The sequence below is a fragment of the Leptinotarsa decemlineata genome, unplaced genomic scaffold (assembly GCF_025532065.1).
Source record: "Leptinotarsa decemlineata unplaced genomic scaffold, Ldec_3_MD MMD2_P_RNA_scaffold_1, whole genome shotgun sequence".
Lineage (NCBI taxonomy): Eukaryota > Metazoa > Arthropoda > Insecta > Coleoptera > Chrysomelidae > Leptinotarsa > Leptinotarsa decemlineata.
In genome coordinates, this window is record NW_027412523.1 from 2,588,879 (window position 1) to 2,603,857 (window position 14,979).

Here is a 14,979-nt window from a genome sequence, read left to right on the forward strand (position 1 = left end):
GTACAACTAGAAAATTCAGTCACTTAAATATTTCAAAAAATCAAAAAATTAGAATTAAGGTGCCTGACATACATATCAAATCAAAGGATTGATTTGAAAAATAAAATTATTTACTGAAAAAATATGTTTAGTCCATCAATATTTTGAATGAAACTTCAAATCAAAACATCAAGACTTGAAATTATTACTACAAATTTTCTCTTTACTTCGAAATTAATTTTACAACTGTTCGCTATCTGTTGAAGACTTACTGCTGCATCTCAGTATTACTATAGAATTTAAGACCTTGAATTTTGTTATGTTGTTTGAGACGAATTTTACATTCGTTCACCGTCTGTATTTATAATACTAGACTAGAACTTAAAAAAAAATATTTTCGACAATAAATCGGACTAAAAAGTGGAAAATAAATATAGTTTAAAAAAACTAAAAAACACGCTTTTATAGCAAATAAAACTAAAAAGTAAAAAATAAATATACTTTCAAAAAACTGAAAAAACGCTTTTAAAGAACATGGAACTAAAAAGTTATTTAAAAAAAAAGCTTAAAACAATAACGAACGGAAAATACTAGTATTATTGCGAGAAAAGCGTGGGCGCTTTGTGCTATATTTTTTTTATATCAAGCGCCCGTCGCTTTTTTCACAACAATACTAGTATTATTCGTTCGTTATTGTTTTAAGCTTATTCAAAAAAATTATCTTCAACTTTTTAGTTCGATGTTCCTCAGAAGCGTGTTTTTTAGTTTTTTAAAACTATATTTTTTACTTTTTAGTTTCATATGCTGTAAAAGCGTGTTTTTTAAACTATATTTATTTTAATTTGCTTCTTGTTTCATTATGACTTTTATGACTTATATTCTCCTATTACATCTGTGAAATTAAAACACACTTGTTAAGAAAAATGCATTCAAGTATGAAAAATTCAGTCTTTTATTCACATAATCGTACAGAGAGAGTAATATCATCATTTACAAAAAAACGGAAGTTTGTACAGAGTTAGTACTGAGTGAAATATATTCTTGAATAAACAATCCTATCGTAGGACCTCTCATTCGTGAGTACAGATTATCTACACACATAATGTTCAATTTGAAAATGATGCAGTGTTTTGGGTACATACTCAACACCTACTTCAGAACTGTAGTTTTCTACCAGATATTTCACAAAGTCTCTTATTAGCTGCGCTAGGCCTGTCCAAGGTACTTTTGCTTCTTTGCACTCGTCTAGTCGGATGAGGTTCCCATCGATGAGGTTCTTCTTCGTCCACTATTTCGTTTTTTGAAGGCTTCAATCTGCTTTGCTTCATTAGCAGTTTCTTTTTCATTTCTTCCAGGAAACTAGTCTCTACATTGTGAGTTCTTCCGTCAACAGATTTTCGGTTTGTTTCCTTCGAGTTATTCGTATCAGCAACAGGATTATCCGTGGCTGGGTCGCACCATTCTTGCCTGTCTGAGTTTTTGAAGTTTTCCTCAATCTTCGACCGACATCGTCGCCTCTCCCTTGCCCTGTACACTTGTTGTTCCTGTATAACCTCAGTAGTGATGGTTGTGTGTCTTCTCAAATGCGACGATTCGCTCAGATCGAATTCTTCTTTCGTTTTCGTCTTTCCCAGAAACGATTTTGCCCTTTTCAGCATTGTTGTGCTATTCGAACGGAACTAACGACTGAGATAACTATAACAATGTTGGATGTTCTAATCGTAATGACATTAATTTCAGTTTTATTTGTATGGAGATAACGCTTTATCTTGAGATTTCACGAAATAAACTCTGGTTTTTTTATCGTTCTATCGCATCGTGCATTCTGATACTCATCTCAGCTTTTTTTTTCGTACATTCGGTGATTTCATCGTGTCTTTGTTTGTTTTTCCACCGAATCCGAGTTTATACTCCGTAGAGGATGACCTGTATTTACAGGGTGACTGTGGGGACTTGTACATGTTCGATTTTGTTAGATAAGAAAATGCCTCATTCCCATATTGATGTCAATTTCAATTGTACTTATCTATTTATCTTTTGATTTTCATGGAATAATTTTCCAGCAGCTTGACTGCATTAACCTTTCTTGATTTCATATAGTCTCTAGAAACATGCATATGGATTCGTTTTCCGATGGCATTTCAGATTAGCTAACCAAATTTCTGCTACCGCAGTTGTGGGTTGATTGGTCATACCACCAACACTGACATTTTGTTAGCAATTGAGTTGTCGATATAAAATTCAGCAACCTAACCTAACCTAACCTTCGGAAACAGTGGCCAGTATGCAGTGTGTCTCACTTCTCATGGAAACACCCCCCTTATCTTCCGTAATATTCGAGGTAGAACGATGAAACTCTCTGGACTGATGGAAATGTTCAAAATGCACCCACCCACCACCCCATAAATAAAAATCCAGTGGAGTTAAATCTGGAGGTCGTGGTGGCCATGCTACGAGAGGGCTATTGTATGTATGTATTATATAGGTATGGAGTAGTGTCTAAATTCACTGGGCAAAGCATTATATTGTTTGATAGAGTTGCAAATAAAACTACGAGAAAAGCAGACTGTCGAGTGTTTTGGAATAATAAAAGTGTGACGGTTTCGTGTCCTTGAATCATTCTGTGATTTGAAAGTTTTATATCTTTCATAAATATAATTTGGCTTTTTGTAAATGAGGAATTTATGTGTATTGACGAGTAGGTGGAACTGCCAGGTTTTAGCAATCGGTAACCAACCTGACTCCTCGAACTTGGGGGATATATGTTCGAATTTTCTCACACCATGAGAAAGACGGATGCAATTGTTTTTTATTTTTTATAAGCGATTTACATCAGTTTGTATCAAAGCAGGCCCGTAGATTATATCGCAATATGCTAATCTAGACAATATGAGGGTTTCGCAAAGTTTCAACTTCAATTTGGAAGTCATAATATCTCTACTTTGATATAGTTGACGTAAGGTACTGTATGAGCTACGACAAAGTGAATATATATGTTTGTGAAATATCAGATCAGCATCTAGCCATAAATCCAAGTTCTTGCAAACGTCTATGGCTTTCTGAACAATTTCTGGAGGTGTATTTTCCAACTCTAAATCTTCGTATTCCATTATATCAATATTTAATAAATTTAGAACTGTTTATACTATAACAGTCAACAATAAAACTATTTTCGTTGGGTAAGTTGACAGCAATAATTATACAGTGCTTTTTTTTGTAGTTATGGAAACACCGACAATGCTACGCCGACGTCGGCGTAGCATTGTCGGTGTTTCCGTCGGCGTAGCATTGTCTCCATGTCAACATGGACAACGTGTCATATCAATCTGACATGTAACAATTCATGACTGACTTGGGTTATCGTGATAACAGTGAGAAATTATTTCTCACTGTAATGGCGGATATTTCTCACTGCGTTAGAAATCTTTCGTTTTGAACGTATGAAAGCGATAAGTTGACCTGTGTAGCACACACGTTTCGTGTCTTGAAGACTTAAAAATGCGTTACGTGGCTGCTTATCTTTTGGCCGTTTTGGTCGGACATACTTCCCCAACTGCTGCTGATCTTGAAAAAATTCTAGGATCTGTAGGGATTGAAGCCGAAGGAGAACGGCTGAAAAAGTTATTGCCGAACTAGGTGGAAAATCTATTGATGAACTCATTGCACAAGGACGCGAGAAGTTGAGCTCCATGCCAGCTGGAGGAGCTGCTCCTGCTGCTGCAGCAGCTTCTGCAGCACCAGCAGCTGCTGAAGAAAAGAAAGAATTCAAGAGAGAAGTGACACATTATATAGCATCCGTAGAAAAAAAAATTAATTGCAATGTATAATCTAGTTTTCTTTGATTTTCCGAAATTATCCAACCAGTATTGGCTGAAAATAATTATAGAATGTTAATCTACTGCAATCACATAAACTACATTTGATCGAGGCAAAACATCGATATCTCTGTCAATTTTTTCGAAAAATAACAGATATATATCGAATATGCTACCTAAACCATAAAATAGACGTGGTGCTCTACAACTTTTTGGAAAGTACGACATATTTGAATACGTTTTTTTTTGATTCACACTGTATGCATTCCTTATTGAACAATCTTTTTTGTTAATTACTGCAGACTTGAGATTTCTTGTTGCTTGCCAGCGTATTGAGTAAACAATCTTTTGTAATGAGAGATAAGCGAGATAAAAATAAATTCCCATACTCTTTGTGAATTTCAAGCGAACTGAAACCAAACACTTATCGTCAAGAAATATCCGAAGCAGCCATGCATTTCGGAGATAGAGTATTATCGTAAGGAATTCATTATCTTCATTCATATTTGCGCTACGGCTGTACGAGTTTTTCAACAACTCGGAATCGGAATGGGAATATGATATGATAACGAATGTTCCGGATATAAGTGACAATGACTGGCTTACAACTTTGATTATTTTAACTTTACCGATACGTCATTGTTGATGTGCATATGAAATAAATCCCGAAATTGTGGTCAAATGTAAGACGAAGTGGCTAATATCCCGATAAAAATTATAACGTGTAGGTAATGACAATAAATTAACATTTTCAAATTTATGGAAATGTCGGATCCTAACAACCTCAAAAGTTAGTTTTTATGTAGATGTGACAGTTAACGAAAAAGGTGGCATTGCAATGTTTCCAAAACATTTGCAGATATTATTATTAACAAACGAGTTTCCATTAAATCATCCGTGCATGGATGCAGAGACACTGTAAACCTGACGAAAACAATACCCAATAACATAAAACAATGATACTGTCAACTGTCAATGTAGGAGGCAAATGTAGGTAAATTGTAAATCACTGTCGGCTGTCTGGTTATCTCTTTCCACTGTTATGAGTATTAATTGATCATCACTATAACATAAGTCTTTGATTAGAAGACAATTGTTAACGAATTGTCATCTGTTCATAGCGGTTGATAGAAAGAGATGTTACATAGAGGGTGTGTGATTTCTATGATCATAAATTGATGACGCATCGGTAAAGTTAAAATAATCGAAGAATATCTATCTGTACTTTGTTCAGATACTTGCGTCAGATACAAAATTGGGGTGTCGAGAAGCAAGGTCGCAGGGACCGGAAAAATATTGAATTTTTTCATTAGCTGTTCAATAATAATAATAATAATATGCCTTATTATCATAAGACATAATCTTGTAGACAAAGCTAGGGTAGTAAATGCTTAAAAAAATGCAATACATACCAAATGAAATTAAAATAAAAATGGTGCATGGGTTAGGTTAGGACCGTCCACCGCAGCCCGCAAGGGTTTATTGTGGCTCACACTCGACCAAATAAACCCAGCTTCTTAAAGAAGCCGATTAATTTGTATGGTGAGTGGTCTTTCAGGTCAGATGGTGAGAATACGGCTCTGCCGAACTCTAAAAACCTGACTCGGTCCCCAGCGGGGCATGCACAAAGTATATGCTCTGCTGTTTCATCGTTAATGAGCTAGTCGGATAGTCAAGGTGCAAGATTCCCACCTTGTTACCCGCGATAACCTTTCCATGTGTTAGGTTAGCAAACGTTTGCTAACCTGCTCATCTCATGGGGGGTTTGTTCCTCCACCTGGGACAGATTCTGCGTACGCCGCTCAAGAATTTAGTGCAACGCGGTTTCATAAGGTACCCCGCTCTTGAGGAGACGACTCAATCGTTTCCTGGCTGCACCACCAAACCTTTTTTTTAGGTTCAGTTATTGGATCAGGAGTTGGAGAGTCGAGAAGCTCTCGCTCCTGATATAAATTTACAGGGAGGTCAGTTGGAGTCGTAAGTCAGTTGAAGTATCGACATCTATCTCCTCTGTAGACTCAGCGCCAGAAATAATTTTTAAGTTTACTCTGACCATAAAAGTCCCACGAGTAGCTAGGGAAAGACGGTCAATCACGGCAGAGCTTCGCATTACCGTGACCAGGCGATGCTACGACGAGAGGGAGCTCGGTATCTCGAAGATTCCGTAGAGACAGCTGATAGGCTCAGTGTCATTCATCCTCTCGGTACGGATACACACACCTTAGGATTAAGCCATCGTAGGGATGCCATGCAGTTGGGGAATAACAGAACCACAAGTGATTCTGTCATTCCCGTATCCAGCGGGGCTACGTGGAAGCAGGCATCCGATGGCCAGTTTGCTCAACCCCCACATCCCAAGCCAATGCACTCGCCAAAAATAGCATGCATAGTGGTTCAGGCAGTGAAAGATGAACAAGGACAGCCAATGGTGCATGGGTACAAACTAAGTTAAAATGCAGGATATAAAAGATATGTATATATAAAAGATTAGAAGTCAAATTTATAAAAGAGTAGGCATAAATAGTAACAACTTAGGAGCTCCTTAATAAATAAAGATTAAAAGATATGAATAAGTCAGTTGAAAGCTATTCATCCAAAGTATAATAGGGTCTATCAGATAGAAATTGTTTGACTAATTTCCTGAATTGGATGTTATTTATATTGGTGATCTTATGTCCATAGGCAAATGATTGTACATTTTTCCACCGTTGTAAAATATGGAGTTTCTGGTAATGTTTTTAATTGGCACAGTGAGTTTCAGAGTGTTATAAAGGGAAGAGGATGCAGCAAAATTTAATATATGCTTATTTTTTAAACACACAGATTTCAGTATAAATAATGCAGTTACCGTTAGAATATTATGTTTTTTTTGAAGAAGGTTCTACAGGAGTCTCTTGGTTTAAGGTTTCCTATATACCTCATTGCCCTTATCTGTAAAATTGTCCTGGAAGTGATCCATTTGATATTTGTTATCTACTATACTCTGTTTCTTAATAGTAAAAAGTAATAAATGCTTCTTACGTGAGACGTGGTGAAACAGGATTTTTTTTCTGCAAGTTCTGCCTTCAGCTTGTCAACCTAAACCTAACCTAACCTACTGTAAAGGTACTGTTAAATTTTCGTTGTGGGTTAGACAATAATTGACTGCCCTGTACAATTGAACTCAACTTGATTTCATTGCTACACTGACAATACAACACAAATTTCAGACTAATACTCATTAGATCACTTCGTACCGCACTTTAAACTAGACTTCCCTCGACTTGTCGGTAGTGTTTATATATCGTAATGGAAGTCTTTAGAAGCCGATAGGGAAGTCTCTGGAAGTTTCTTGAAGCGATGCGACATCTATAACGAATGGCGAAGCGCAAGTCGAGTTGAGCGCGACCTTGACCAAGTCACAATCAATTGATGAAGGTCAGCGGCTGCCGCCGTTATTTTTTTTCGTGGGATAATTTACAACAGTATGTTGGGAGAGACGTCTCGAGATTTCGTTTCTAAATATTTATTCTCTTATTGACTATATTGATAACAATAGTAACCATCTTATGACATGGTCTAGAGTTTTTCATAATACATTTACAAATCAGCTATAACAGCAGGGTATTGCTAGCTATATTGTTTTATGTGTTACTGATTGGATATTCAAGCCTACTATTGTTAATTGTTTGTTTCTATTTTTTTTTTCAGGACCGACTTTCCTCATCAATCAGTAACTAGTGACATATGGTGGTATTACATGGTATCAATGTCGTTCTACTGGTCTTTGATGGTTAGCCAATTTTTTGACGTGAAACGCAAAGATTTCTGGCAGATGTTCATTCATCACATCGCAACTATAATACTGATGTGTCTTTCGTGGATAGTTAATGTTTTTCGTGTTGGTACCTTGGTTTTGGTGGTACACGACAGCGCTGATATATTTTTAGAGGTAGGTTCAGTATTCCGTGGTTTAAACTAATTTTTTTTAAAAGAAGCGAATAATAATGAATATTCTCAAATTGTAGAACTTGATCTGGATAAAAAATATTCAGTCAGTTAACGTCATGTTAACATGCTTTCCTTTTGCTATCATTTTCAAGGGACATTGATGGGGACAAAATAAAAATTGATCAATAAATGAATATGTTTGGAGAAAAATGAAAATTCTTGTTATTTCTGAACATATCCTTTTGAACAGACATTTTTTCGGTGAAATTTCCTTTTGTATTTCAAAGTTTCATTGTCTTTTCCAGGCTGCCAAAATGGCCAAATATTCAGGCTATCAAAAAGTATGTGATACAATTTTCGCTATTTTCACCATACTGTGGATAACCACAAGGATAGGAATTTTCCCGTTCTGGATTATTCGAAAGTAAGTAATGAATTATGTGTTCGTGAACTCATTAAATTTAATGACACATGAAAGTACTGAGAAACGTTTTCAATTACAGACAGATACTCAAAGGTTAATTAAAATTTATTGACGAGTTTAGTAGCCTTTCCAACATAAAATGCTTTTACAGGGTTGCATAATGTACACAAAGAAATCTGTAGAAGAGTAGAAGATCCAAAAGTACAGTTTTTGGATTCACTTACCTAAGAATTTTAGACAACACAACTTTTTCTTGTAAATTCGTTATTGTCAAACTTTTGTTATTTCATTATCAAAAGTGACCATTGCATCTGACGTTTTTATCTCTACCATCTTTGTGATCGAAATTACTATATATTCAAGTGAAAAAATTTCGACTTTGAGCATTCTGAGTTTAAATTTCTATAGTTTGCGGTTCTTCAAGGGTCTTCCAGTTCGGATCTTTGTCATCACATTTGTGATTTCCGACCTGGGGAAGTGCACCCGAGGAAGCTTTTGATTTCAGTTCAAGAGCCACTGGTAAACAGCTGTTTCAGCCTGTTGGGCATCATCAGTACCGGGCAGGCGGTCCTGGATTGAAGACAAACTCGTGTGAGAAACCATCATTGCGTAAACGCAAGCGAGACATAAGTGGAACCACCTAGTGGTGTGACAGTCAAGTTAGCTTTTATCGCGTGCCCGGTACTGATGATGCCCAACAGAATGAAACAGCTGTCTACCGGTGGCTCATTTTTATGGAATTACTTTCCACCAGCTTGACTGCATTAACCGTTCGTGATTTTATATCATTTCTAGAAAGATGTGGATTCCAATGGCATTCCAAGAGAACTTCCCAAATTTCTACTAATGCCTTTGTCGGTTTTTAAGATTGGTCAAACCACCAACGCCGACATAAAAATATGGCAAGCCAACTTGAATGTCGTTACACTTATATCTCTCTTTCGTTTACGCAATGATTTTTATCAAGTACTCACCTTGTTTCTTCACATCTTGTCTTTAATTGAGGACCGCCTGCGCGGTATCGATGATAACCGACTGGCCGAAACAACTGTTTACCGGTGGCTCTTGAATCGAAATCAAATTTGGAATGATCAAAAGAATATCCAGTGTCCTGATATGAATCCAAGATAATTTTATCGGGCAGAAAAGGGCAAAACATAGACACTTGTTTCGGGTCTTTGGCACATCGTCAGTATGGTGCAGTCCAGTGCAAGGATGGGCAACACTTGGTTGTCACTGAGCCATACTGACGATGGATGAAAAGCTCGAAACACGTGAGAGTTATATCTGAAAAATTCTCTTGAAAAATCCCTTACATGAATAGTGAGTCATAATTGCATAATAATTATTGGTTACAATCAACGTGATTTTTTAAGAGGTATAGGATTTGATTTTCAAAACGACACAAAAATTTTGAAAAAAAATTATTAAATCTTTATTGAAATCGATCGAAGGATCAATATAATTTAATGTTCGAAAATGATTTCATGCGCAAGGTACAATTTTACTCGTTATCTTATTTCAGTCAGATTTATGGGCATATGGCCCCTTATCCTTTCGGCTGTTTGAGTTTCTCTTGAGTTCCTGTGGCGGGGCGGCAGGGGATTGCATGGTCCTCTCTGGGCTTCTTTTGGCTCTTGGCCCTGTGTATGGAAGTCGCAGCGTACTTCTTTGGCTTTGCGGCCGTTTAGGCACTATTTCTTGTTTTATTTTCCGGCAAGCATGGATTGTAGTACCGGAAACTTCACTGGAAGCGCCTGCAGCTGCCCTAAGGCCATTGGGAGACCTTCGGGAGAGCTGCAGGCGTTCTCTGATGATGAGACGGCCCTCGCGTACGAGACGTCGCTCCTGATTGTGTTTCTCCGACAGGCCTTGGGTTTGTGGTCTGTCTGTGTTTTCGTTCGGCCTATCTGAGGCTCTTTTATCTTCAGGGCGTTCTGGGCACCCATGGAAGCTCACTGGGTGTTCTCCCTTGCAGTTAAAACATCGCAATGGCGAGTTTTTAGGTCTTTTGCATTCCTTGGTCATGTGCCGTCCGGCACATCTGACGCAGGCTGGAACTGCTTTACAGTTGCGTTGCGTGTGACCGAACTTTTGGCATCTGTAACATTGCCCTGCTCGGTTTCTCGGCTTCAGTGTTTCGGCGCTTACACGCACGTTTTGAATTTCGGTGATCTCATATATTTTGTTTTGGCACGAACGGCATCGATACCTTGTTAGCTTTACTCAGGCGGGCTACGGAATGGATCTCAAATCCTTTGCCCTGGAGTTCGGTCTTGATGTTGTCACACTTTATGGACTCCGAGACTCCGAGAAAAACTACTGTGATTGTTTTTTCACTTTTCATTGTATAGGTGTGGTAGGGTATTTTCTCTTGATCGAGGATCCGAGTAATTCTCCTATAATCATCTGTATTTTTGAGATGGACTTTAATTCCATCTGTTGTGTTCAACCGCCCGCAATATGGAGATGTTTTGCGCAGCAGCAATCGTGTTAAAAGCTTTCCACTTTTCTTTTGCGCGGATGGTTATAGGTGGAGGCTTATCAGCTTTCTTGTGTGTTTCTGCCCGGTCATTTTTCGGGGCGTCTGTTACTAGTTCTTCGTCGCCTACTTCCATTGAGTCAGGTAGCGGGACTTCTGTTTCCTCTGTATTTGTCGACTCAGTTTTCTGAGTGGGCTTTTGAATTTGATCTTCCAGTGTCACGCCCGGCTTTTGTGGTTTTATTTGATTTTGGCTTATTGGTCCATTTAGTCTGGGAAAAACCGGGTTTTAACTGTTTGATTTGTTTAGCCGTTTCAGGCTCTTTTTTCATCTTTTTTGGGACCTTTGCCGCTTGGCTTTCTTCGCCCGACATAATATCGGCGCTGTCCAGATCGCTGATGTCAGAGTCGGAGTCGATAAGGCGATGAATTAGAGGTTTTTGTTTCTCAAATTCAAGTCCATTCTCTTTGCAAATAATGTATATGCTTCCACTAGTTCGGTACTACTTATTTCATAGTATTCTATAATAGTTGACATTATTGCCAGACTTGCTTCTTTTGGCTTTTTACGAACTTTCGTAAAATTGAAAATCGTTTCTATAATTTGTTCCATCTCGAAAGATAGATGCTACACTTCGAAATTAGGTACAATTTTGGCACACTCTCTCTAACATATCGACCGGTATTTCACATATAAATGCTTCAGTATTGGCTTCCAGAGCGTCAGTCGTTGCTGGTTTATCTCTGTAGACATGAGCCTCGTCGCTGAATACAATTTTTCGATAAAAATGTTAATCTTCCTCCAACTTTGTCAGCGCCCATTCACCAAATGTTAGACGTTGTGGGAGGTCGTGTGGCTTCAATTCTTGCACCAGCTGAATCTTATAAGGTTTTACACCCAAATCCTTTCGCAACATTTTCCACGTAGTGGCGTAACAGAGGCCCAATTGCTGCGAACGGCGGCGAATCGACATTTCACGGTCATCACGAACACTGGCGGATACAGCCGCAATATTTTCTTTGGTCCTCACTCTATGTATGCGTGTTGGTGGTTTAATGTCCAATAATGTAAATTGGGTTCGAAATTTAGGCACAAGCTTCCGAATAGCTCCCTCAGTAGGCCAACGAAACTGCCCATAAATTGGAAGAAGTGCACGTTTTTCATTCGTAAGTCGATTCATGGTTAAATTATAGACCAAACTGAACAAGTTTGACAATGACGCAAGACACAATTCACGCGTGATCTGTCAAAATCAGTGTTGCCAAAAGAATACCGGCAAAAAAATCACTCATTATATTATTGAATACTTTTTAAAATTATCAATTTCAGGGCCTCGAAGAGTCGTATTGTTAGCTAAATTTTTAACTAAAATTGATATATTCAAAATTTTTAGGGATTGAATGTCGTTTTTTATTAATCGTCTTTCAAGTTCTGTAACTTGTGTCATACAGCATTAGCTCATAGGAATTTTTTTGTAGCAACTTCCATGCTCCAAAGGTGGTTGGGTAGGTAACAAGAACAATTTTTTCTTGAAAAAAAAATTGTTTCATTGCCGACGTTTCGAATTTGATTAAATTCTTCTTCAGGGCTCAAAAAGTAGTTGCTTCATGTTGATAATATTATTATTTTAAAAAGTATCAGACATATTAGATACATATTAAAAAAAAAAAAAAGAAAAACATCGCAACAACCAAATTGCCGAGACAACACCAACACAAAACGACTTGAAAGATACCTTTACCCAATTTTTAAGGTTTCAGATTTACAATTCCTGTGTCCTAATTTGGCATCCGTATCATTACTGACGGATTGTTTTTTTCCAGCGCATGGATAGATGCTCCCGAAATTATTCCAATGTTCCCGTGTTTTAAATACTTACAAATCCTCCTAACATTCTTAATGGTGCTCCACTGTTTTTGGACTTACCTGATTTTGAAAACAGTACACGCTGCTGTTATAGTCGGCCATGCAGAGAGTGATATTCGCTCCAGTAGTGAATATAGTGAAGATTGGGAATCGCAGCCTTTTCAAGAAAATCTTGGAAAACATTAGTCTGATTCTTTCGTTCATTTCCTTAATAAATTCTACTTGATGATGGAAATGGATTCAATTGTTTTAATGAGGAGAATAATTTCAAAATCAAGCACTTTTCCCAATCACCAGAACTTTAATACTTTTCTCGACGCGTGTTTCACATATTTCATGGTGAATTTCATTATTTCGGACTTCCATTGTCAAATATGATATGATATGATTTGAATTCCCTGAAAGAATCAATAAAATTCAAAAGGATAGCTGAAAATAAAAATTATATTTAGCAAAAAAACCCTGAACTGAAATTACAATAAAATAAAATACAAGCAACAATTGTAAATTGAACAATTAAAAAGAAATAAAAATTAAAGGATTTCACAATCGTCTTCGGGTGATGACTGGATTTATTCCTCCAAGATATGACTATTTATAGATTATTTGAATGCTTTAACCTATCCCCTCTTTCCTCTCTCTGCTTCACAGGTTTTAGCGGGAGCTGACCGTTTGCCGGGAGATGGCTGTTTTCCGCTTGATTTTGGGTTTTTATATGTTGCGTATCTCAATGCTAGCTGAATGCGTTGTTGTACATCATATATGCGGCTTCTTTGAATTTCCTCTTAAACCAGTGTTCCTCCCTGTGGATGATCTTAGCTTGGAACCATTTGATGTTATGCTGATGAGTCCAAACATGCTCTGCTATACCCGATTTGCTGGTTTCTCTTCGCTCTGTGTGTTTCTTGTGCTCGGCAATGCGGACTTTCAATAGGCTCTTAGTTTTACCGATATTGGATTTTCCGCACTCGCAGGGTATCCGGTAAATGCAATTCTTGGAATCGCAGTCCGCGTTTGGTAGCCTGGTTTTTGTGAAGCTGCTACGGATAGTGTTTCCGGATCTGAAGCAGGATCTGATGTTGTACATGGACCCAATTTTTCTTATCCTTTCCGACAATCCTCTTATGCAGGGAAGTGCAAGTACTGGTTGTGACGGCTTCTCTTCTTTGCGAGGTTCTTGCTTTTAGCCAAAGTCTTTTCTATCATCGCTTTGGAGTAGCCATTCCGTTGAAGATCATTTTTGATGATGTCTAGTTCTTTTTCGAGACCTTCCTTCGTATTACAGAGCCCAAAAGCACGGTCTACTAGAGTCTTGATGACTGTTTAATTCTGTGTTCCCATGGTCATCATCCGAAAACAATTGTGGTTACTAACAATCGAAAGGTCGTGAAGTAACTTGGCTTGAAATCTTTTATTTTTTTTTCTTTTTAATTGTTCAATTTTCAATTGTGCTTGTATTTTAGTTTATTGAAATTTCAGTTCAGGGTTTTTTCACAAATATAATTGTTATCTTCAGCTATTTTTTTTTTATTTAATTGATTCTTTCAGGGATTTCAAATCATTTTATATCATATTAGACAGTGTTCCTTTTATATATAAATGATTTGGAATCATATATCAGAAATACTTCTTTAACAATGTATGCCGACGATACGTCTTTAATAGTATCTGACATGGTTGAAAACTCACTTTCAGACAAATGTAAATATGCTTTGCAATCTGTTATGAACTGGTGCGGAGCTAATTCTCTCTATCTCAATGCTAACAAAACACAATTGGTTAGATTTCATAATCGACAAAAACATTACGTGCCTATTCAATTTCAAATTAAGAACATATGTCAATTCTGGGAAAAGAAGAGACAAATTTTTTGGGAACTACCATTGATGTATGTTTGACATGGAAACAACACTGTTCGAATTTAACGAGTAAAATTAATTCATTAGGTTATCTCTTTAGAAACCTAACAGATATCTTGACAGATCAGCAACTTTTGGCACTATACCATGCTCAAGTAGCTTCCAGACTGAGACATGGCATATGTATGTGGGGTAACTCGACTTCGATATCAAATGTATTCGTTGCGCAGAAGTTTATTTTGAGAATAATGGCCAAAGTCTCTAAAAGGGCCTCTTGCAGAAATTTATTTAGACAATTTAACTTTTTAACTCTTGTCAGCATGTATATACTCGAATTTTCAATTTTTGTCTTTAAAAACAAACATAAATTTATCACCAATGAAATTATACATAGTAGGAATACTCGTCAAAAATATAACTTTCACATACAGTATTGTAAATATAAGGTTACTTCTAATTCACCTTATGTGATGGGCCCAAATATCTTTAATAAGTTACCAAAAGATATTAAGGAGCTCAATAAAATTAATGAATTTAACCGAAATCTGAAAAAGTATTTAATTGATAGTTGTTTTTATAACCTAGACGAATTTTTCATATCGTAAAATAGTTTTCTTTTGTAT

The 14,979-nt window shown here is 37.0% G+C and overlaps 1 protein-coding gene and 1 pseudogene across 3 annotated transcripts in view; both read left to right on the plus strand.

Moving 5' to 3' along the window:
- The window catches only part of LOC111515909 (ceramide synthase 6), a 30,750-nt gene that overhangs the window by 7,764 nt on the left and 8,007 nt on the right, over window positions 1–14,979 (plus strand). For 2 of the 3 annotated variants that reach the window (XM_074177256.1, XM_074177224.1), the window contains exons 4-5: window positions 7,485–7,725; window positions 8,030–8,148. In XM_074177256.1, coding sequence (XP_074033357.1) covers window positions 7,485–7,725; window positions 8,030–8,148 — 360 coding nt within the window. Of the gene's footprint in view, window positions 1–7,484; window positions 7,726–8,029; window positions 8,149–12,454; window positions 12,737–14,979 lie in introns of those variants that run through there. The other variant, XM_074177176.1, reaches the window with a different exon arrangement.
- LOC141483107 (large ribosomal subunit protein P2-like) lies at window positions 3,278–3,821 on the plus strand (annotated as a pseudogene).